Source organism: Myotis daubentonii, chromosome 13, assembly GCF_963259705.1.
Source record: "Myotis daubentonii chromosome 13, mMyoDau2.1, whole genome shotgun sequence".
NCBI classification, from domain to species: domain Eukaryota; kingdom Metazoa; phylum Chordata; class Mammalia; order Chiroptera; family Vespertilionidae; genus Myotis; species Myotis daubentonii.
The window spans coordinates 35,321,293-35,346,586 of NC_081852.1; the positions used below are offsets into that span (position 1 = coordinate 35,321,293).

Genomic DNA, 25,294 nt, shown 5'->3' on the forward strand with positions numbered 1-25,294 from the left:
ATTGATTTTTAGAGAAAGTGGAAGGGGGGAGGAGAGACAGGGAGAGAGAAACATCAATGTGAGAGAGACTCATCCATTGGTTTCCTCCCATAACCAAGGTACGTGCCCTTGTTTGGAATCAAACCTGGGACCCCTTCCGCACACTGGCTGACTCTGTATCCACTGAGCCAAACCAGCCAGGGCCTCTGGGGTTAGTTTTAAATGTGGGTTCTAGAATGGTAAGGGAATGTTTGACTACAAACCAAGATAAAGCCAGTCCAATATCTTCCGGTGCCATTTTCAGAAACCTGGATTATGGTATGTAAACTCGAAGAGTTAGGTTTCTGCTTGATAGTATAACAAAAGATTTAATCACGCATGGAGGCATGCTGAAGACAAACCCTCTGCCATTCTCTTTAGGGGCAGGAGATAGGAGCTGGCAAGAAGCAAGCAGTAGCAGCAGGTGTTCAGAGTAGAGAAACCGTGAAGGATCTCATTTCACAGGAGAAGTGGTAATAACGTTGCAAACCAAAGAGTATAGGCCAGTTATGAGAGACATGCTCGGCATCCACATGCAAAGCCTCAGTATTGATGAGAACCGAGCTTTGGGAAGAGAAGATGAAATGATTTGACATCCTAATCAACCCAGGAGATGTGTGCTACCAAAACTCAAGTGTCTGATGACAAGTTTGCAAAGGCCTGGGGGTGTGTGTGAGGGAGAGGATTTCACACAAGCGCATATTAAAACATCTATATTCTTAGTGAATATTATTAAAGGTAATAGGCATAGGAATATGTTTTCTAAGACTGTTTCAAACATTTTCTCTAATGAAGTGCTTTTATCATGGGAGGGAATGAGGAGCACAGGGTAAACAGTCCAACAGTAAAAACATTCATAACCAGGAAAATATACCCCCCCCCCATTATTCTATTTGCTAGTCTTCTTATCCATCGGAAACTGAAATTATTAATTTCTTAGATGTCCATTGATAAATACCATATATATACTAATATATCAGCTCATGTATGTATACACATCCCAATTTGGGGGTAGAGGGAGGAGAATGGGGCATACTATAACACTATCCTGTGCCTTGCTCCTTTTTATTAAAATATGCATTTGAGATATTTCACAAGAACAGATATAGATTTCCCTCGTTCTTAAAATAACTGCATGGAATTCTATAAAAGAGAATATATTTTATAATACATAACTATCATAAGTATAACTCATCTCACTTGCTGCTGATATATATGTTGTTTCTAGCATTCATGATGACAAACAATGAATGGTGCCTCCCAGCATTTCAGTAATGGTGAGGAGGGTGTCAGGGTCATTATCGGTGTATCTGACATTTTCTGAAATCGTGGCACATATTGCAGCACACAAAACTTAAACTGTTAGGACCTAATACATTCATTCCTCTGTCTACCTCTGTATGTCATTTCTTTGCCTTCTCCATCTCTTCTTCTACCTTTCAAGAGATGAAAGAGACCCTCTAAAACTCTACTCCTTTTTCTTTAAAAAATATTTTTTATTGATTTCAGAGAAAGGAAGGGAGATAGAAACATCAATGATGAGAGAGAATCAACTGTTGGCTGCCTCCTGCACGCCCTACACAGGGATTGAGCCAGCAACCTGGGCATGTGCCCTGACCTGGAATTGAACCATGACTTCCTATTTCATAGGTCAATGCTCAACCACTGAGTCACACAGGCAGAGAAAAACCCCACTCCTTTTGACTGCCCTTTTTCTCTTCCTACTCTCTTCTTTGTCCTAAACGTGCCTTAGACTTATACTTTAAAGGGGGGCCACTGTAGGGGGGTAACTCATGCTTCTCCCATAGTGTATGCATGGGGCTTGTGGCCACTTTTCTTCAAATAGGATGAGCACTTTATACATGTAAGAAATAAAAATAACAGTCTGCCAATCTACTGAATTCAAGTGGCTCCCTTGTAGATTCTAAATAACATTTGGAATTCTAAATAATGTCTGGATGTCTTTTCTGAAGAGATATTGGAAACTATACAAGAATATTGCTGTGCTGTATAAATATTAGCTGGACCCAATACTAATACACCAAACACAATCACTTGCGTTACATAAACCTGAATGTGTCTGAGGTGTGAATAATGTTTGGGAGTCTGCAAAAACACTTTGATATTCATCAACCTAGTTTTAAAGCTAGAAAACATTCAATCTGTTTTAATGGGCCTATTGATAAATTATGCCTTTTGAACTTCTAAACATGAAATGTGCCACTTTAAGTGTTTCTATTTATCAAAGAATCGTATATATCTTACTTCACATATATTTCTTTCTTCATAGTGACAGTTTCAGTGTGAAACAGCTTAAATTAATAGCCATCTCTGTTTTACTTTTCCTCTCTGGGAGATAATTTAGAGTTTTGAGGCACTCTGCTTCTATAAGTAAGCAGCCGCAAACGATTAGAGAAGAATATAGCACAATGAATTTTCTTGACAAAATAATATATGAGCTAAATGGTGCCTATTAAATCACCTGTGCCACCGGCAGCCGGTTTTAGCGCTAAACAAATAAATGACAAAATAAGCCCTCGCGAGGATTTTTCAATATTCTGTCATGTGGTTATAGATTTCAGAGTTTCTTCCTGTCAGTTTCATGCCGCATTTCTTTACACAGCTGACAGGCAGCTGACAAGGCAAGAAAAGTTAGAAAATCTGGCTGGTGGTGAAATTAACAGAATTTTTCCTTTGGGGGAATAAAACATTTATTCTAACTTTAGAAAAATAAGTTAGAACTTTCAGGAATGAACTATTTCCCTTCAACTGCCTGAAGTCATATCTGTCTCTTACTTGCTGTAAAATCCTGGGTAAACTGTCTAGCCCATCTGCGTCTCAGTTTCCTCACTTTCATTAGGTTCTGGTGCAGGTTGAATGAGCAATCCTATGTAATAAAAGGCTAATATGCAAATTGACCAAACAGTGGAACAACTGGTTGCTATGACATGCACTGACCACCAGGGGGCAGACGCTCAATGCAGGAGCTGCCCCCTGGTGGTCAGTGCGCTCCACAGGGGGAGTGCAGCTTAGACAGAAGCCAGGCTCATGGCTGGTGAGCACAATGGTGGTGCGGGAGCCTCTCCTACCTCCATGGCAGCACTAAGGATGTCTGACTGCCATCTTAGGGAGCGGACCTAAGCAATCAGTCAGACATCCTCTGAGGGCTCCTGGACTGTGAGAGGGTGCAGGCCAGGCTGAGGGACACTCTCCCCCGACAAGTGCATGAAATTCGTGCACCGGGCCTCTAGTATGTATAAAGCACTTAGTAGAGTGTATGGCATTGTAATTGTAATAATAATAGTTTGATCTCAAATGGCTCTCTTTTAGCTTGTGGGATGAATATTAAGTAGGGTGGTTAAGAGTCCACATTTATAAAAATAAAAACACCTAGAGTTTTAAAATGATACTGCTGTATATTAAATCCTTCATTTTCCAAGTAATACTGTGAAAGGCTTTAACATTTGACAGTAATTGTAATGCATAGGTAGAGGTGGAAAAACTATTTAGAGAGAAAAGAATAGAAACTCATTGTTCCCTTGGTTTATTTGCAATTTTTGCCATTCTGGATTTAGTCATTAAAATGTTTACTTCTATCTTCACTCACAACTCAAACACTCTCCCCCAATCTAGCTTTACCATCAATCCATTCCATCTGCTTTCTCACTCACCCACCTAAACTACTGATGGCTACCTCCTACATGAAGGAAAAACTGCTGATTTTTTTTAAAGGAAGTAGACAAAAAATGCTACCGTTTTGAGGTAAGCTGTCAGAATTGCCTTGAAGCCATCAGGAGAGAAGCCAAAGGCAAGAGGGCTTCATTTTGTCTCCTGGGTGGCAGGAGGCGGGGGGTGGCGGCGGAGTGCTGTTCTTTCTGGAGCACAGAGCTCATCTACCTAGAACAGTGATGGCGAACCTATGACACACATGTCAGAGGTGACACGCGAACTCATTTTTTTGGTTGATTTTTCTTTGTTAAATGGCATTTAAATATATAAAATAAATATCAAAAATATAAGTCTTTGTTTTACTATGGTTGCAAATATCAAAAAAATGCTATATGTGACACGGCACCAGAGTTAAGTTAGGGTTTTTCAAAATGTTGACATGCCGAGCTCAAAAGGTTCGCCATCACTGCCCTAGAACATCAAAACATATACATCCCATTCTGAGTAAAAGAAGGAAGTCAGAAACCAGTGGACATAGTAGACAGCAACTACAGAAGAGTTTGTTGCTACAACTACAGTTGTAGTTTACAACTACAGAAAGTATGTGAATAAAAAAGGTCATCTTATAAAGCAAAGACTTAAAATAACTATTAGTGAGGCCCACAAAATAGGACAAAGTATTACAAAGGCTTGACTCAACTGTCCCTCGTTAGACTGATGGCCAAAGGTACTCCTAACTGCATCATTTGCTCAAAGTACAAATAACATGTGAATTTAGTTGAAATATTTAATTTAAGCAATAAACTTGGTTATATTTTATTCACGCTATTTTCAAAAAAATCATGCTTTGTTTTAAGGTAAAAGTTTAAGAATTCCAACTAGAAATAATAAGCTGCTCATTAAGTCAATGGCCTGGCAACAAGATACTATCTATCAAGAGACACTAGATAGAAGTGAGAGGGGCTATCAGAGTTATACCAGCTTTGAGTCTGAAGCAATCAGTTATAAGTAGTAATGCCTGTCCTTGGTATATATAGGTGTATATAGGTAAATAAAACCTAGCATGGTAAAGAGAAATAGCGTCATTTTCTTAGTAATAAAGGAAAAAAATCCCTTTTCATCTTGAACCTCAGCAAGAAGGTCAATGGGTAAACAGCAGTTATATTTTCATTTTCTATATACCTCTCAGGAAATCAAACAAATCAAAAATGCATTTGGAAACTGTCTGCTCCTATACTGTGTTCTCCATCTTGCCTGACAGAAAAGAAACTCCTCGCAGGCACCGCTGTTGCGCCACACATTTGAACCTGAACCCCATAAATCCTCAGTGAAAGTTCAAGAGGAAAGCTATTAAAAGTTTCTAGTGAAAAGTTGTAGTGAAAGCAAGGGTCACATTTCAGTTCACATTGAAACACTCAAGCTGTCAAGCTCAGTGCCTACCTTCCACACAGCCTGTGCTCAGTAGATATTTACAAAATAGGTGATAAATCCATTTTAGTTGCTAAGAAATAACAGGATTCCTAGGGAATTATCAGGCCAGTGCTGATCTGAAATGTGTGAGGTAAGTTTCCTTCCTGCCTTCCCCCATCTCCTCCCCAACTGCAGACACCTGGTCTCAGGATTCCTGGAAGCTGGCCTCCCTGTGGAGGTCCGGCCATAGAGAATGAATGCCGGCAACAGCTGCTCAGGCCTGGGACCTTGGCAGCAAACTCCAGAACATTACACCGGCAGGGAACCTTCTGCACTTTCTGTAGTCTCCCTGCAGGCGTCGGTTTCTCTTTCCTGGACCCCTCATGGACTGTGGGTTAACACACACAACTCCACTTTCAGGGCGGACAAAAGACTGAGCTCCAGAGGAATAGGTCACTTGCACAGGCCTGTCTCCCTGCAGGCACTTGCTTTGTTCTCCAGAGCCAGGAGGGGATTGGCAAACACCTGGAGGTGAGCCAGAGGCAATTCTCTCATTGTACTGCTCTGAGACAATGCATGTGCAGCTATTTCAAGGTAAATGTCATATGACAGTGGTGAAGATGATAATAAATAGAATTGTTATTAGTTATTGTATCATTAAATTGTCAAAGAATTAATATTTTATATGAGAATAGTTTGATATATTAAAATGTATACTCTATTCACCTTCAAGAAAATCATCCTATATAATAAAAGGGTAATATGCAAATTGACCCTAAGAATGGAATGACCAGTCGCTATGATGTGCAATGACTCTCAATGCAGGAACTCTCCCCTGGTGGTCAGTGCACTCCCACAGGAAGAGCTCTGCTCAGCCACAAGCTGGGCTAATAGCTGAGAGCACAGCGGTGGTGGTAGGAGCCTCTTCCGCCTCTTTGGCAGCTTGAAGGATGTTTGACTCCGGGGGAGCAGGCCTAAGCTGGTAGGTGGACATCCCCTGAGGGCTTCCGGGCTGCCGGAGGGCACAGGCCGGGCTAAGAGAACCCCCCTCCTCCCCCCGTGCACAAATTCTCATACACCAGGCCTCTAGTGTATATATATATATATATAATGTGAATTTCCTGAAGATTGTTAATGTGTGACTAAGTCAGTATTTTAACATTTCTATGAAAATTACCCATTTGGGGAGACGATATTTTATTTTTCCAGACACATAGGGAATGACTTAAAGGAATGTTATGGAAAACCTCTGATGGTAGACACTTTGAGAATGGCTGCCTAATTCACAATAATCCTTTTAACTGCTCCCCTCCCTAACAAGGGTATGCCAATAGGAACTACTTTTGGAGATGGTCATCGCGGATAGCATTCAGCTGCTACAAGGACAGCTGTATCAGTGCTTAAAATAATTGAAAACCCGTACCTGGTGATTAATAGCTACCGCACTGAACCCCTAAGTGGCCTGTCCTTGACCTCTTCGCAGCCCAGCAGGTAAAGGTGAAGCGGGTTAACTCCAGGCACTGCAAGGGTGTGTAGGGTCCCTCCCACTGCAGCTGATTGCTGGGCCCGAGCACAAAGTTGATAAAAGGTGTCACTATCACCCTGGTCCCAATCCCTTTCCTATGTTGGCTTAAATCATAGATGGACATCAAATCATAGATGGACTTTGTGTATTCTCTCTGCAGGCAGAATTAAATCACAGAGCTGGACCTTTAGGTACTCTCTCTCCCAGGAGCTGGAATCAGCACTCAGAGAAGCAATCCTTCTCTCTGGACAAGTCTGTAACAAGTAAGTCAAAGCCTGTGGACGAGCCCCCTGAAATAACAGTGGGCCAGGGAGAGAAACCAGAGAGATCTGGTTCTTCAAGAAGAGGAGAGGTATGTTGAGAGAGAGAGAGAGAGAGAGAGAGAGAGAGAGAGAGAGAGAGAGAGAGAGAGAGAGAGAGAGAGAGAAAGAAATAGGAGCGTTCTGAATGTGTTATAATTGCCCATTTCCTAAAGATGACTGCGTGTTGTGCCTCCCCGCCAACCAAATTCATATGTCAAAACCCTAACCTCCAATGTTACTTATTTGGTTGTGCCCTAATCCAATATGACTGGTATCTTTGTAAGAAGTGGAAGAGACACAAGAGATTTGCACACAGAGAAGAAAGACCATGTGGGTCCACAGTGAGAAGGTGGCAGAGAGGCCTCTGGAGAAAGCGAACATGCTGGCATCTTGGTCTTAGACTTCCAGCTTCCAGAACTGTGAGAAAATAAATTAATATTGCTTGTTTAAATCACCCAGTCTATGGCATTTTGTAGTGGCAGCTGGAGCAGACTAATCCTCTGCATGCAGGTTCTGAGAGATAACAGTACAGTAGTTCCTTCTCATCTGCAGTCTTGCTTTCCATAGTTGCAGTTACCTGCAGTTAACTGCACAGTCTGAGAATATTAAATGGAAAATTGCAAAAATAAACTATCACAGGTTTTTGATTGTGCACCATTCTCAGTGGCATGATGAAATCTCACGCTGCCCCACTCTAGCCCTCCGAAAGCATACTCATCCCTCTGCCTGGTATAGCCACACTCTATGTGCTCTCCTCCCTGTTCCCCACCTCCAATGGTCCCTCAATAGCTGTCTGGGTTATCAGAGGGGCCCTGGCATTTCAGTGCTTGATTCCAAGTAACCCTTATAGGAACTAACACTATGTCACAATGCCTACCTACATCACTCACCTCACTTCATTTTACCCATAAGTATTTTACCCACTCATATCATCAAAAGAGGGTGAGTAAAGTACAAGATATTTTGAGAGACCACATTCATATAACTTATTGCGGTATATTATTATAATTCTTCTATATTATTATTACTTATTGTTAATCTACTATGTTTAATTCATAAATTAAGCTTTATCATAAGTATATATGTATAGGAAAAGACATAGTGTATATGGGGTTCCGTACTATCTATGGTTTTAGGCATTCACTAGCGGTCTTGGAACATATCCCTTGGACAGATAAGGGGGGGACAACCATATTAAAATCCCACCACTACCTCTTTTGCATACCATGGCTGGAGTTGTTTTCTGTACTTGTACCAAAAAGTGCTAGCTATTAAATTCCCACAAACTTTGGATTTTATGTTTTTATCTAATTTTTGACTCTGCGAATTTGCTTTGTGGCCAATTTGAAATGGCACTCTGAAGTAACATTTCGCAAGGATTCATAACATGTGATCATTCAAAATACATTCTGTCACACTCTTGTTTTGTTTTAACAACCTGAGCCCTCTATCAAATATTTTAGGAAGTCCTCTTTCCTCTGACTTGGTACAAATATAGGCTCATCCTATAGGCTAATTGAGGCTCAGAAGAAAGATACCAGCCTAACTTCTGAAGCGCATCGCAGTTCAGACATGTCTCTGATGCTGGGTAATGGATTTCTCTGGTCACAGAAACAAAGATCCATGAATTGTTCATCTTAAACCTAAAGGATGTCTTTATTCGAGAACCGGTTTCAGGACTTGTACTTTTCTACAGTTCATGCTTCCTTCCCCTCTGTGCTTTCAGGTGACAGCCTGAAGCAAGAATAAGGTAGCTCTCCTTCTTGTCTAGTTAGTTATGCACTTCCATGCCTGAAAAATGGCCTATGTCCGCCAGGGCACACTCCGAAGCAGTAGTCCTAATGACATCCTGAACAGATGCTCAGATAGGTAGCTTGTATGCCAGACCTGTGCAGTTTTGTATAAGCCTGGATGTTCCACAAATTTCAGGAAGGCCCTTTTTAAGAAAAAATGCATCCGTGGAAATTCAGCCACTAAATATTTGAAGAGTGCTTTTCATTTTCTATAAGAACTTAATGAACACCAAAATGAGCAGTACAATTCTCATTGAAGCGTCTAATGGGATAGCGCCTAAAAATGATCCACGTCCGACTATAAATCTACCATAAGCTAAGTTAAAATGGCAATGGTTATCCAAGGTGGTCTCTGTACAGTTTTAAAAATAATATATTCTGAAAATAGACCATTAGTTTACCCAGGCCACCCCTTTAAAGATAAAAATGAAGATATACACAAGACAAAAAATAGCATTAGACTAAAACTTGGGTTTCTTTGCACTTAAGATGCTGCTTCATCTACTACTATTAATTCTACATAACAAATGTAGGTTGATAATTACTGCACAAACTAAGTAATGATAACATTTGCTATATATTCCACATAATAATCTAATACAGGTGATATGATTCTCATTTAAATGATGCAAAAATGGAAGCACAGAGATTTGTCCGAGGCTACCCAGTTACTTGAGCTAGACAGCCAAGCCAAGTCTCTCTAAAATTAAAGTCTGTTCTTAACTCCTTGACTCCACTGTCTTTCAGAGTTCTGGGAGCATAGTTTGGAAGGGCGAGTCTGATTATCTAAATCCCACTACAAGCGAGGCCAGTAAGCAGGCACCTGGCCCTAGTGGAGTCCCTTGTCTTCCCTGGGCCTCATCCCCCCCCACCCCGCCCCCATCTATTTTTAAAAATGAGGTTGAACTCTGTCTTTCCAGAGAGAACATTTGCTTCTGTCCAATCTCTAGTCCTGAAATGGCATATTCCTGGTAGTTCCAAATTCATGAAATCTTCCTCTTGCCAATAAAAGCCATTCTTCTCATGTATAAGTAAAGGAAATTACTATTTATTTCTCAGTATGTTGTTTCCTATTAAATACATTTTTTAAATTGTGGGGGGGAAAATGTCATGAAACGACCCAATTTGGGATTTGAGAAATGTGGGCTCTTTGATTTTATGAAAAACACATTCATTACCTATCTAATTGGGTGCTTTTTAAACATTCTCATTTGATATTTAACTATAGCCCTGTAAATTGAAAAAAGTAACATTTTTTCCCCCAATTGCTGCAGTCTTTACATCGTATAGTCGATCTGTTGTCACAGTACTGACTGTGATGTCAAAATTGCAATTAGTTACACTCAATCAGGCAAAAGGCCAAGGGGGATTGTGCCCAGGCCCCCATAACCTGTGATTAAGGCACTCATTGTGAAATGAGAAGTTTAAAATCAAAAGACCTGATCTTAGGCTGTAGCTCTGCTACTCCCTGGCTATGTATCCTTGGGAAACTAATGGAATAATGTAAGAGCTTGAGTTCTTTGAGTCAAATTATGTGTGTTCACATCTTGTCTCTGCCGGTTAAAATGGGCACACTGTTTAACAGTTTTGTGCCTCTATATTTCTTCAGCTATAAATTCAGATACTATGGCTGCCTATCTCAGAAGGGTTGTTGAAAGTATTAAACAAAACAATGTATTTTATAAAGCATTTATGAGAGGGCCAGCTCTGTATTAAGTGCTCAGAGTTGTTATGAATAGTATCTGTATTTTGAGTGAGTCCATTGTTAGGTAAAGTTTTAGGTAACTGTTCTCTAAGTTTCCACATCTTTAAAAATAGTATATAATGGTAGGTACCCCACAGAATTGTTGTCAAGACCAGATGAGGGAACCCAAAGGAAAGTGTTTTGTAAGCTGACAGCATTAAATTACCATTTGGTAACTATGTAATCTGGAATAAGATGATCTTGCATTAATTTAAAAAATATTTACTGAATGTTTGTAATATACAAGGCACTGGGCTAAGCAATATGAAAAACAGAAATGAGATATGGGCTCTATGCTTAAGTGGTAGCACAAGAACATTGGTACCTCTAGTACAAGAGAAAAGATAATCACTGCTCTGCTGTAAAAGAAAAAATGCCTGAGGTTAGCATTGAAAGACAAAAGAATTTATACACTGGAGGGGCAGGGGGAGATGAGAAAAGAGACAAAAGAAAAAATTACCACCACCAACAAAAAATAGTATGAGTAAAAGCTAGGCGGTTGAAAAGCACAAATCATGTATGAAACATAACAAATGAGTGGCACAATCTAGCCAAAGGAGAATAAGAGAACGTGTGAGTAATAAGAATGAGGCCATGTTATAGATGTTAAATGTAGAAAGACCAACTGCCATAATTTAGATAAAATTAAAATAAACTAGATTTGTGCACCGGTGGGGTCCCTCGGCCTGGCCTGCAGGGATTGGGCCGAAATTGGCTCTCTTTGACATCCCCCAAGGGATCCCGAATTGCGAGAGGTTGCAGGCCAGGCCAAGGGACCCCACCGGTGCATGATCGGGGCCAGGGAGGGGCCACAGGAGGGCTCCAGGGCGTGTCCAGCCCGTCTCCCCATGTACTGATTAGCTGGACCACAGCAGCAAGCTAACCTACTGGTCAGAGCGCCTTCCCCCTGGTGGTCAGTGCACATCATAGCTACCGGTTGAACGGTCACTTACGCTTTTATATATATTAGATTAAAAAGAATAGTCCAAGTGTAACAGGTATCATTGCAAAGAACTATGTAAGATTACTATTCTTAGACCTCTGCCATTATTATTCTCGGTCCATGTTTCAGAAAGATAGAAGAAAGTCTGCTGACTCTCAGATCAAATTTAGATTCATGAATCTGATCTTTAAGACCTTGTTGTAATTTGCCCCAAAGACTATCTTTGATCACCACTATTCACCAACTCTCTATTGGTTTCCTCTGAGAGTAACAAAAACACCAGTTTTCAATTTCAAGTCTTGGCTATTTCTAGCTCTTGGCTTATTCTCCTCATCTTCTGTTGATGCACATCTGATTATAACCCATCCCTTTAATCCCAACCTCATCAGGAAGATGTTCCTGGTGATTGGACGTTACCACTCTTCTCTGTCTCTAATACTTCATATCTATTTTATCAAATAGTAACATGGAACAAGTCTCCCTGACCTAGGAATAAAATGACAAGGGTTCTGGCAGCAGGTCCCTGTTCTGAACTGGGGCATGTTCTTTAATGCCACAGGTTTCCTCTTGGGTAAAATGAAGGGTTTGTGAATTAGCTACCTCCCAAGTCGCTTCCCATCATGGATTCAATAGATAATGAGTACCCACCCGTGCTAAGCTTTGTCCTAGATGCTGAAGATATGATGGTGGAGAAGACAAATGATTATCTTCCTTTAGTTCAGTGGTTCTTGAACTTTAGCCTGTATCAGAGTCACCTGGGAGGCTTGTTGAAAGAAATTTCGGAAAGCACAAGCACACATTTGCACACACACATCACTCCTACCACCCAAGAGTTTCTGATGCGGTAGGCTTGATGTCAGGCACCAAAGTTTGCATTTATTTTTATTTTTTTACACAGGCAGAGCTGCCTCAAACAGATTGTCAAACTGCAGCAGGAAGGCCGGGGAGGGTGGGGGTGCAGGAGGTAGGGGGGTAAGAGATCAACCAAAGGACTTGTACCAATGGACATAAGACACCGGGGGATAGGGGGGGCTAAGGGACTGTCTAGGGCGGGGGGGGGGGGGGGGAAATGGACACATATGTAATACCCTTTGTAATACTTTAAGCAATAAAAAAAAAAAGTTAAAAAAAATAAAATAAAATAAAATATATTTTATTGATATTTTACAGAGAGGAAGGGAGAGAGATAGAGAGCCAGAAACATCGATGAGAGAGAAACATCGATCAGCTGCCTCCTGCACATCTCCTACCAGGGATGTGCCCACAACCCAGGTACATGCCCCTGACCGGAATTGAACCTGGGACCTTTCAGTCCGCAGGCTGACGCTCTATCCACTGAGCCAAACCGGTTTCGGCAAGTTTGCATTTCTAAGATGTTTCTATATCATGCTCATAATGTTGGTCCAGGAACTACACTTAAAGAACCTATGTTTTAGTGCAATGTCTGTCTTTTTCCCTGTTGTATTGCTAGAAACTAGAATAAATATTTACGGAATCAAAGAACAAATATAAGGCACTTTGTTCATTAACAAAGAGGACTCCAGCTCCTTCCTTGAATGATGCTATAGTTTAGAAAATCACAATTCTAGTAAAAGCTAGAGGAGTTACTCTCATTAAAAGGTACAGATAAGGAATGGTTTATATCTAAAGGAAATGAATTTCCAATCTAGAGAAAGGAGGAGGGAGATTAAGGAGAACTTTGTGGAGGAGTGGATTTTGATCTATCCCTTGAAGGTCGAATACACTTATTTCAAAAATGCCTGTCATAGCTAAAAATATTTTTAGTACCTATCTTTAGAACCTGTCCATTAATCTATGGTAATTTTTTAAATTGATTTTAGAGAGAGGGAGAGAGGAGAGAGAGGGAGAGAGAGAAACATCAATGTGAGAAAGAAATATCTATAGGCCATCTCCTGCATGTGCCCCAACTGGGGATTGACTACCGTCCCCCCCCACCCCCCAACCTGGATATGTGCCCTGACCAGGAATGAAACTTGCCACTCTCTGGCGTACTTGATGATGCTCCAATGAGCAACACCAGCCAGGGCTGGTGAATAATGTTTTAATGCCCACAAAGCCTATCGAATCTTTACATTCTGATGTAAGACTTGATATGTGGAAATATTTGCTATCATATTTTGGCCAAGTCAGGTCATAGAGTTAGGTGATTTAGTTGCATAATGCTGTTCTTGGTTGAAAACAAGGATACATTGAGTTAGAAATGAGACCTGAAACAATTTCAGGGTAGGAGTTTAAGAATCATTTTGAAAAATGGAGGCCTGCCAGTTTAGTTTCTGTAAGTGATTACTTTGAAGGACAGCTCCCATTTGGCCATATGCCCTGTTGTATTTGTTTAAAAATCACTCTTAGCACAGTTGATATTTTGATTTATTCAAAGAATTGATCCCTGAATGTGTAAGATGTCATGTGCATTTTTCTTCAGAGTGTATGTCATGCTATAAATATTTAAAGTTAAAACATTATGGGAACAAAGCAAGTCATAAAAAAAGGAATTTCTTCCAGGTTAGATGTATGCTGGTAACAGAAAATGTACATTGGTTTCTAAAAGTGCTTGGTAATTCTAGGCCACTCAGTTCACTATAAGTAATAATTTATGTGTCCTGAGCATAGAGCTATGTGCTGGGTCACACTGGTCCTCTATGAATGGAGCCATATCAAACCATTCTTCCAGTTTGAAAGAGAACACGGAAGACCTATGACCAAGAGCACAATCTTATAGTCATGCTTCTCCCTGCCTGTATGTTCCCAGAGCTCCTCAACTACTCTGTTTACCCATCGTTTAAGCCCAGGATATCTTCAATGTGGGGTCAGCAAGTACTAGTGGTATTAGGTCAGCATTAAAGTAATAATGAATTTTTTGTTACTCTTCACCTGGAGATATTTTTTCCAGTGAGTTTTAGAGAGAGTGGAATGGAGTCAGGGAGGTGGCGGGGGGGGGGGAGGGGAGAGTAACATCGATGTGAGATAGACACATTGATTGGTTGCCTCCTGCACCACCCGGACCAAGCCTGGGGAAGAAGCCTGCAACTCGGGTATATGTGCCCTTGACCAGGAATCAAACACATGACCCTTTAGTGTGAGGGCTGGCCCTCTAACCACTGAACACACTGACCAGCACTAAAAAGTATTATACTTTTTTAAGACCACTAATATCTCATACTTTTTAACAGAGAGTACTAAATTTAGGTTGGCCTTATACAAATGAAAAAAAAAATTAAACACTTCAAGTCCCTCTGTTTAGATCAGTGATGGCGAATCTATGACACGCGTGTCAGAGGTGACACGTGAACTCATTTTTTTGGTTGATTTTTCTTTGTTAAATGGCATTTAAATATATAAAATAAATGTTGGGGTCCAACTCCATCAGGTCCAGGGGTTCCCAAAGGTGTGGATGGAGTTGGCAAAGAAGGAATGACACGGAGACAGTGTTCAGTTGATCAGCATAGCAAGGTTTCTCCCACCAGGTTCTGTTTTTTTTTCTCCTGTTACATCTGTATCTATACCAGTTGATTTTAATCCTATCCATTCTATTCCAAAGGTTATCTCCTTTTGTTATCTCCATTCCAAGGTCACTACTCTATTGTTCTGTTAAGCTACAAGGAAGTAACTGAAGGAGATTATCCTAAGTAAAGATTATGTAGCTTAAGCGTTATTGTTCGTAGTTAAAGTGATTAATTACCCACCTGGCACTTAGTTAAGGGGTTTTATTCCCTTCCTTAGTCCTGTTAATGCCTAACTCCAGGGAAAAATCCCCACCTGGGGAAACAACCTTTCTCATAGAGGTGACCTTGGTTAAAACACATAGCACTAAGAAGGGGAGCAAACATATTAAGAACAGTATGCCATATAACCCAGGTCCCCTGAAACATATGCTGTGCAGATGTTTCTTCCCTGCAGCGACTGTGTAAAGCAGTAAGGATGGACCAGCCTCTGGCAAATAAATAGCAAAAATATAAGTCTTTGTTTTACTATGGTTGCAAATATCAAAAAATTTCTATATGTGACACGGCACGAGAGTTAAGTTAGGGTTTTTCAAAATGCTGACACGCCGAGCTCAAAAGGTTCGCCGTCACTGGTTTAGATGAGTGATTCTTAAAGTGGGGTCCCCAGACCAATGGCATCAGCACTGTGAACTTGTTAGGAAAGCAAATTCTCCATTCTCACCTCAGAAATACTGAGTCAGAACCAGGCAGGAGAGGTGAAGAGACCCAGCAACCTGCTTAAGCCATGGCTCCAGGTGGTTCTGATGCCTGCTCCAGTGTGAGCCCCCCTGGGATATAAATAGCAGCAACAAGTCAAGAAACTGCCAGAGAAGCAGTGCAATCTTTTTAAATCTTTTTAATTTATTCCAATAGCCTATTACCATCCTCATGGTTACTACATTTAACATACACACAATTACCCACATAATCGATGTCTAAGTTGACGACAGAATGTGTGTAAAAAAGCCATGGCTACTCTCTAAAGAGATAGTATGGGAATAAGACAAATAGACTTGTGTTTAGTTTTCCCAAATTATATTTTTCTTAACTCCCTTCACCCCTGCTCCACCTCCAATGAAAGAATCAGGGGGAAAAACATTGATAGCAGTCACTATTCTATTTCTTTTGATGGAGCGGGAAGATTTTATTAGGTGATAAACACTTTTATCACTTGCAGATATCAGTTATCATGAATAAATAGCTATGCCCAAGTCTGTTTTAAAGAAAAATTAAAACATTTAAAGGTAAATGAAGGCTTTGCCTTATTTGTAGCTAAACCTTCATTTTCATTTCAGATCTATACATTAAACTGTATATGATATACACCTATGATACATAACACAGTTTTTGATGAAATTTAAAGTTTCATAATTCCTTCAAAAGGCATATGTGGGCCCTGCCGTTGTGGCTCAGTGGTGAGGGTCGATCTATGAACCAGGAGGTCACGGTTTGATTTCCGGTCAGGGCACATCCCCAGGTTGTGGGCTCAATCCTTAGTATGGGGAGCGCAGGAGGCAGCCAATCAATGATTCTCTCTCATCATTGATGTTTCTATCTCTCTTTCCCTTTCCCTTCCTCTCTGAAATAAATCTTTTAAAAAAGGCATAATTGGAATAAAATGATTCCCTGTTTAGGAATTAAGTCTTAGGCTTTGGAGCAGTGCAGTTCATAGACATATAATCCACCTATGTAACTTAAATTTTCCTAATGAATCACATTTTAAAAACTGAAATAAGTGATATTAATGTTAAATCGTATTTTGTTTAACCTTACATATTAAAATATCCCTTCAACATGTAAACAATATAAAGTTAATGAGATTTTACATTTCAAAATATTCTCTTCAAAATATTGCCTGTGTTTTACACATATAGCACATCTCAATTAGAATGTTAAATTTTAACTGGATGTACTTGATTTTTATTTAGATGAAATGTAACTTATCATTGCAAAAGTAGATGCTATACCTAAGTTGTTTCAAACATACTAAAAAAAATTCCAGTAGCCTAACTATGTTTTGGTTTTGATGTTTACATTAATAATAAATAAATAAAATTAAAAGTTCAATTTCTCAACCAAACTAGCCATATTGGAAGTAATCAAATAGCTACAGGTGGCTAGTGGCTACCATAAGGGGCAGCGCAGCTCTGGAGCTATAATAAACCATACCTGTGTAGAAATTCTGGCTTTGCCATTTACTTGCTGCTCAGCAAATTACCTAGCCCTCTACAAGCTTCAGTTTTGTTAAATGGGGGTGGGGGAAACACACACAAATATACACAATTTCTGCCATCAAAACTCGCAACAGACTGAAATAACTACAGTTTGCTCTTAGCTTCATAGTAAAGGTGAAATTATTGCATCAGTTTATAACAATCAGAACCAATATAAACGCCTACAATATACTAGTAAGAATTGCTCAACTTAATTCATACTCTGCAGCTGCAGCCGTAAACGTTATTTATTACTCATCATTAATATTATTATCGGTTAAAGAAAAAAATAATATTATGAATAGCTCGACTGCAGCCTGCATGCACAGAGAAAAACTTGCAAGGGCCGACCACCGAGACACAGCGGTCGGCGGCGGGAGCGGATGGGGGCGGGGAGGAAGCCGCGCACACTTTCGGCTTGTTTCTGGGAAGCTATTTTCCAAAAATATTTTCCTATTCCCTTTGTAGTTTAAGGAGCAAATCCGAAATGTGCTCAGAAACGATTACACTTTCATGTAGCTGACAAGCCGAAACGGCTCTATGGAAATACTTATCAGAATAAAGAAAAGGCAGCCCCACGCGGCTTTCGGTCGGCGGTTTCCCGCGCGGGCGACGGAAGCCGACGAGCCCTTGACGTCAGGGCGGGGGCGGTGTCTCTTGTTGCCATGGTGAAGTCTCTGCGGCCATCTTTACTGTGGTTAGTGCGCACCAAGCTTTTCCTGGCGAGGAGCGGTGCCGCGCCGGAAGTCTACGCAGTAAGAGACGAGAAAGGAATCGTGCGTCTAGGTCTAGGACTAGGTCATAAGTCGCTGGCAGAGCCGCGTAGACGCAGGGCCAGAAAGCATCAGGTGGCTTAGAGGAACGTACAAGTGCCGATTCCGCGGGCGGGCGGAACGACTTCGGCGCCTGGTGAGGTTTCTACCCGGAATTTCAGAGCCGCTTCCGTTGCTCAGCGGAAGTGTGGGGCGGAGAAGGACGACTCGCCGGGATCCCGCTCGCCGCTGTGTGCACGGCCGGAATCATGTCGAGTTTGTCGGTGAGAGACCCGGCCATGGATCGGTCGCTGCGTTCCGTGTTCGTGGGGAACATTCCGTATGAGGCCACTGAGGAGCAGTTGAAGGACATTTTTTCGGAGGTGGGTTCCGTTGTCAGTTTCCGGCTCGTATACGATAGAGAGACGGGGAAACCCAAGGGTTATGGCTTCTGCGAGTACCAAGACCAGGAGACCGCGCTTAGTGCCATGCGGAACCTGAATGGGCGGGAGTTCAGCGGCCGGGCGCTGCGGGTGGACAATGCGGCCAGTGAAAAGAACAAGGAGGAGCTGAAGAGCTTGGGGCCTGCGGCGCCCATCATTGACTCCCCCTATGGGGACCCTATCGACCCGGAGGACGCCCCTGAGTCAATTACCCGGGCAGTCGCTAGTCTCCCCCCGGAGCAGATGTTTGAGCTGATGAAGCAGATGAAGCTCTGTGTCCAAAACAGCCACCAGGAAGCGCGAAACATGTTGCTTCAGAACCCGCAACTGGCTTATGCGCTGTTGCAGGCGCAAGTGGTGATGAGAATCATGGACCCAGAGATTGCTCTGAAAATTCTGCATCGCAAGATACACGTTACACCGCTGATCCCAGGCAAATCTCAGCCTGTGTCTGGTCCTGTCGCCGGCCCTGTCGCTGGCCCCGTCGCTGGCCCCGTCTCTGGCCCTGGCCCTGGCCCTGGGCTCTGCCCAGGACCTAATGTGTTGCTGAACCAGCAAAACCCTCCAGCTCCTCAGCCCCAGCATTTGGCTAGAAGACCTGTGAAAGACATCCCTCCTCTGATGCAGACCCCTATCCAGGGTGGAATTCCGGCCCCGGGGCCCATGCCAGCTGCAGTTCCTGGACCTGGTTCTTTAACTCCTGGTGGAGCTCTGCAGCCCCAAGTTGGAATGCCAGTGGTTGGTCCTGTGCCTTTGGAGCGGGGACAGATGCAGATGTCGGATCCTAGAGCTCCTATGCCACGTGGACCCATGACTGCTGGTGGACTACCTCCTCGAGGGTTGTTGGGAGATGCCCCAAATGACCCGCGTGGAGGGACTTTGCTTTCAGTCACTCACACTGGAGAAGTGGAGCCCAGGGGCTATCTTGGGCCACCTCATCAGGGCCCCCCCATGCACCATGCCCCTGGTCATGACGGCCGTGGCCCTTCCTCACATGAGATGAGGGGAGGGCCCATCACGGATCCTAGAATGCTAATTGGAGAGCCCAGAGGACCGATGATAGATCAAAGGGTTCTACCTCTGGATGGTAGAGGTAGTAGAGACTCTCGAGGGATGGAGACCCGAGCCATGGAAACTGAGGTCTTAGAGGCACGAGTGATGGAGAGAAGAGGAATGGAGACCTGTGCAATGGAAGCCAGGGGCATGGATGGAAGAGGAATGGAGATACGGGGCCCTGGCCCCAGTTCAAGAGGCCCTATGACCAGTGGAATCCAGGGTCCTGGTCCCATTAATATGGGGGCTGGTGGTCCACAGGGACCCAGGCAGGTCCCAAGCATTTCAGGGGTGGGAAATCCTGGAGCTGGCATGCAAGGACCAGGCATGCAGGGAGCAGGCATGCAGGGAGCAGGCATGCAGGGACCAGGTATGCAGGGAGCAGGTATGCAAGGACCAGGTATGCAGGGAGCAGGTATGCAGGGAGCAGGCATGCAGGGAGCAGGCATGCAGGGAGCAAGCATGCAGGGAGGAGGCATGCAAGGGGCAGGCATGCAGGGAACAGGCGTACAGGGGGCAAGCAAGCAAAGTGGAGGCCAGCCTAGCAGTTTTAGTCCTGGGCAGAGCCAAGTCACTCCACAGGATCAAGAAAAGGCAGCTTTGATCATGCAGGTTCTTCAACTGACTGCAGATCAAATTGCCATGCTGCCTCCTGAGCAAAGGCAGAGTATCCTGATTTTAAAGGAACAAATCCAGAAGTCTACTGGAGGTTCTTGAAATACTTCATAGTAATCCCAGAAAGGTGTTTTTTCTTTTTCTTTTTCTTTTTTTTTTTTTTCTTTTTAGCATGGAGAATGGGTGCAAAAAGCTGACTACTGCATCCCCACAGTTGAATGATTAGGGCAGAACCTAATCTCTTTTGTTGTTCTTTTTTTTTTTTTCTTTTTTTTTCCTGTTTTCCTTTTTATTTTTAATCGGGAGGGGGAAGAATGGGTCTGTTCACTTTAATTCACTGTAAATATACAAAAATAACTCTGAAAGGGATACTATACCAAATAAGATTACAAATAATATGCAGCAATACTAAAAGTGTGTACAATATGTTAACTTCTTTTAAAAACAATATTAAATAAAACAATGTGAAATCTTTACAGAAGACGAAAAGATAACCTGTTAAAAAGATAATTTACCAAGATAGTTTAAGAATTTTGGTTGTATAAGAAAACAAGTTTACCTCCAAAATGTAAGATCCATTTTTTGGTAAGTCAGAATACAAAAACCTATTTTGGGGGCAATAGAAAGTTGTGTTAAGTTAAGCATTCTTTCAGTGTTTTGGAATTATTTAGAAATGTTAGAATTAACAGGATAAGTCTAAACTTGTGGTATTGGGATTGTTTTTTTCTAAAGCTGTGCTACCTGAATATCAAAGAATGCATCTGGTGTGATGTTTCATTTATCTCATCTTTCAGAGGCCAGTGATATTCTGGCCTGGCTTGAAAATGATACTTTACTGGGACAGTTCTAGGATTAACCAGTTTACTTAACTCTCCTGTGACAAGACTCAGTATATCTCTCCATACCTTCCTATGTCTCAGTAACCATTGAGCCCTAAATCTAAATCTGAGTTATTCTCTCACATCCTTCCCTAAAATCAGTGTCTAGGGACCAGTTTATCTGAGTGAATTATAGACCACATTGGGCTTTTCATAAATGGTAAAGGGCTTCCTTCATGCAGTAAAACTCTGCTTCTAGCTTTTATATGCAGATGCTTCCATCTGGTCAACCAGAAACAGGAATTAAAAATCTTAGTCTCAGCAATATTTAACATACCTTTTAGTTTTCTTATATCAAAATCTATTTGTGTATGACCATCTTATCAAAATAATCCAATCCCAGGTAGGTAGATAAAATCTTGTAGCCTGAATTCTCTGCTTAGTGGTTATTAATCATTGCTTTTTATAAGGCATAAAGCCACTAAGTTCTAGTATAGGTACCACTGAGACATAGTTAAAAATCAGTAGAAAGGTGAAGCTTATCACATTTCCTTCAGAGCTACTACCTAATTTATTTTGAAGCCTTGAGAATGTGGACGTAAAAGTATAGCATCGACGACTAGTGAACAGAAGTATAAACACCCAAATAACCAGGTGATCTTACTCTGGAGAAAAACCAACAAAAACTAATACTAGTTACAGAGGGGGAAATGTCATTTAATACAAGGAGAGAACTGAGACTTGGAATTGAATTATTTTTCCTTTGCAAGGTGTATACATTTTAAATGGGTATAAAGTTTTCATCCATATGCTGTTTCCACTTACCCATTTTTTACTGTTGTTTATACTGTTACTTTTCCTGTGTATCCTATATGCTCCCCCTAGATTGGAGGGGATAACTCTACATGTGATAGTTCTGTACACTAATTCACAGAGTTGGCTTGATCACTTTGAAATTATAGTTCCTTTAAAGCTTTCTTTGAAGGACTAAATGAAAACCATTAAATGTTATGTTCTTTGTTGTAATAAAATGTCTGCATTGTTTAATGAAGACTTAATAAAAAGAATGCACAATACCTGACGTTTATTTCTAATGACTGCATTGTTCCAGTGGCCTATTGAGAGATCCGCAGGGCCTGAACACTTTTTTTTTTTCTTTTAATGAAAAAACTAAAATTGTAGGAATGAATGGGAATCCCTTTCTTAGATTTATTATCTATATTGTTCCACAACTGAAATAAATTCTGTGGTTGGTATCAGTAGCAACATCTTGGTGGATACTCAGACATTAGATTTCCCTTTTATTTATGTTCCCCACAGAGAACTCTTCCTTGTATCCCAGGATCACCTTATGGGTATCTTCATTACTGACAGCACTTTCATATTGCAATGCACTATGTTAAATTTTACCTTCTACCCCCCATTGCCACTTCTAATAGACTGGGAACTCTGAATGTACACTGTCATTTATTTCTGTAGCAAAAATCACAGGTGAGAACGAAGGACAAAACATTGTATCAGAGTCTTAGGGGGGAAAAAACTCCATTAAGAGCACATAAATTTTCCCAAAAAGGGGAAAAAGGGATTTAGATTGCACACAGACCAAATGAACTATAACCACTATTTGCATTAGAAAATAAGCCAGAAATAGATAATAGAAGCAATCTCCTTTACTTTGGTAAACCTAATAGGTTCTTCCTAATTCACTGCCTGGTTGTCCCCAGTATTAATGAATAGAGCCTTAATTCATTTTGATAGTGAAAAACAAGCAGTGTGCGTCCGCTACTATTAGTTTTACTACATAATAGTTAGAACCCCTGGCATCCTGCATTTCCCAAATTTGGATAGACTGCAAATGAAATCACAAATTCCTAATAACAATAGTTGAACATAGTGGATGAAACACTGATTTGCAAGTGCCTATTGAGCAGTGTATGTTTCTTGGGAATAGGGAATTATCAGATTAATCATCTAGTACTTCCCCTCTTTTATTAGTAACATCAAAATGTGTTTTAATATCTGCTGATATCTTTGGCTCAGGACTACTTATTTTGGGGTATTTAGTGAGATAAAAAGCAATGTGAAGGCTGGCAAATTCAAGTGAGATCATATGTGACTTTTCAACTATACTTGTAAGAATTCTAATTGCAGAAAAGAAAAAAAGCCCTTAATCACAGCTTGCAAAGCTTTTGTTTTTCCACGCTGTGATGGGACATTAACTAAGCACATGGAACCTAATTTCCTATGGGGTGTCAGGCCTTTTTCTTAGATCTGATGAGGTCTACGGATAATTTTGTGCAACAACCTACTGTGGCAGAGAAACAGATCAGTTACATCTCAGTCTTCTCACAAAAAGAATATGTCAGCCTCTCAGTGCTTTACATTGTCAGCTAATCTCTAGACAGACTTCTGGTTGGAGCTTTGCTTTTCTCATCAGTCCCTTGTCAAGAATGCTCAATAGTCAATCCCTAGCTGGCTTGTCGGCCTGCGGACTGACGGGTCCCGGGTTCGATTCTGGTCAAGGGCACATGCCTGGCTTGTGGGCTCTATCTCCAGTAGGGGGTGTGCAGGAGGCAGCCAATCAATGATTCTCTCTCATCATTGATGTTTCTATCTCTCCCTTCCTCTCTGAAATCAATAAAAATAAATGAAAAAGAATCCTCATTAGTCAAGAATGATTTATTTTAAGGAAATTATTTCTATTAAATAGAAAAATTTAATATTAAATGGTGTATTAGACAACATGCTAGTATATTTCATATATATTTCTTTTTTAGGAGTAACTTGCTTTTGTATTCTTTTTAAAAATTTATCTTTATTGTTTAAAGTATTACAGATATCCCCCTCTTTTTCCCCATTGATCCCCTCCACCCCACTTCTGTCCCCTTGGTCATGGTCAAAGAAGGTTCACTGTGGACCTAGAAGTGCATGCTGAGGCCCCAGGGGAAAAAAATCTCTACCTATCTGAAGTAAATAAAGGAGACAGACCCTCTATTAGAAACCATATGGAAAAATGAGAAAACAAACAAAAATCCTGTTCCTTCACAGATAATTTAATGAACATTAGGCTTAGTGGGAAACCTAACAGAAAACACCACAGTTGACATTTCTGTTGTTTGGGGAAATCACCTGAGTTTGCAGTTAGTCTATATGTGTGCACTTTTTTTTTTTTCAGGGGTGGAGAGGAAGCTATGTCAAGTTGATTATAAATAATACATTTATACTCATTACACATTATCTCACGTCAAAAATTGTTTCAGCCAAGCTGTAAAAATTACCTCAGAAAACCTGAATTGTTTTGGCTACTTCTTGCTCATCCCTGCCTCCGTGAGCTCCTTGCAAGTAACCAACCCCACCGCCATGTCTCAGGCTGAGTTTGACAAAGCTGCTGAGGAAGTTAAGCACCTCCAGAGCAAGCCAGCAGACGATGAGATGCTGTTCATCTACAGCCGCTACAAACAAGCAACTGTGGGTGACATAGATAAAGAACAGCCGGGGATGATGGACCTCAAAGGCAGGGCCAAGTGGAATGCATGGAATGGGTTGAAAGGAACTACCAGGGAAGAGGCCATGAAAGCTTACATCAGCAAGGTAGAAGAACTAAAGCAAAAATACGGAATCTAGGGACTGGTGTGGCTGCCAGCCACGCTTTTCATCTAAACTGGTAATCATGCCTTGTTTCTCTAATACCATGGATGAAGTGAAATAATGAAATTAACCCTCTTCCTGAACACTGTCCAGGATATGGCTCTAAGAGATTAAGGAGCTGAAATAAATGGTTACTCGCCTTGCTGAGTAGTTTTTATCTATAGATCAATTTAAAAAAAACTTGCTTAATTAGAATATTTTGTGAAGCGGAAATGAGATGATTTATAGAATCATTGATTGATAGGGATTTTGTTGCCACTGTTTTCAGATAAACTGCATTTGTTACTTTAAGAAACAAAAGCAAACCTTAATTGTTTTTCAATCCACAAATCTTATCATCATCTTGCTAAAATATATTACTATCCAGTCAAGAATGTTACTGACTTCATACTGGGGTACTATACTTCCCTTTGTAAATTTCGCTGTCCATGATCCTGAAATATTTCCTAGATAACCTCACACATCTTATCATTTAGTAGACAAACAGCAGAACTCCCCAAACCATCTACTTAGCATAATGCTTCCTTGAGAAGTAAATCCTCAATAGAATTCTGCTGCTAAATATTTTTTTAACCTTACCTTATCTAAATATCCCTATACTCCAAAAAGAAGGAACTGGTATAACAGGAACAGTTAACAGTATCTGCCCAGCATTTGTTCTGTTATTTTCAGTAGATTTATTGGAAATGGTAAAAAACTCTATAACTGCAATTTCTGCCTTAAAACTTTGTATTTGAACCTGATCCTAATTAAGGGTACAGATTAACCAAATCAACATTTGTAAATTAAGCAAAATAGGATTTTCTTCCCATTAGAAAAAATTTTAGTGATTAAATGTTTCTAGC

General features: G+C 41.0%; 3 protein-coding genes across 4 annotated transcripts in view; 2 read left to right on the plus strand and 1 right to left on the minus strand.

Moving 5' to 3' along the window:
* The window catches only part of PRKG1 (protein kinase cGMP-dependent 1), a 1,080,615-nt gene that overhangs the window by 423,233 nt on the left and 632,088 nt on the right, over positions 1-25,294 (minus strand). The window lies entirely within an intron of this gene.
* Positions 17,896-21,882, plus strand: CSTF2T (cleavage stimulation factor subunit 2 tau variant). Its single transcript, XM_059662697.1, has one exon. It carries the CDS (start codon positions 18,142-18,144, stop codon positions 20,083-20,085), a length of 1,944 nt encoding a protein of 647 aa, XP_059518680.1. The 5' UTR covers positions 17,896-18,141; the 3' UTR covers positions 20,086-21,882.
* On the plus strand, positions 23,678-24,603 carry LOC132214543 (acyl-CoA-binding protein-like). The gene has a single exon (XM_059661912.1). The coding sequence runs from the start codon at positions 24,162-24,164 to the stop codon at positions 24,423-24,425; it is 264 nt and encodes an 87-aa protein (XP_059517895.1). The 5' UTR covers positions 23,678-24,161; the 3' UTR covers positions 24,426-24,603.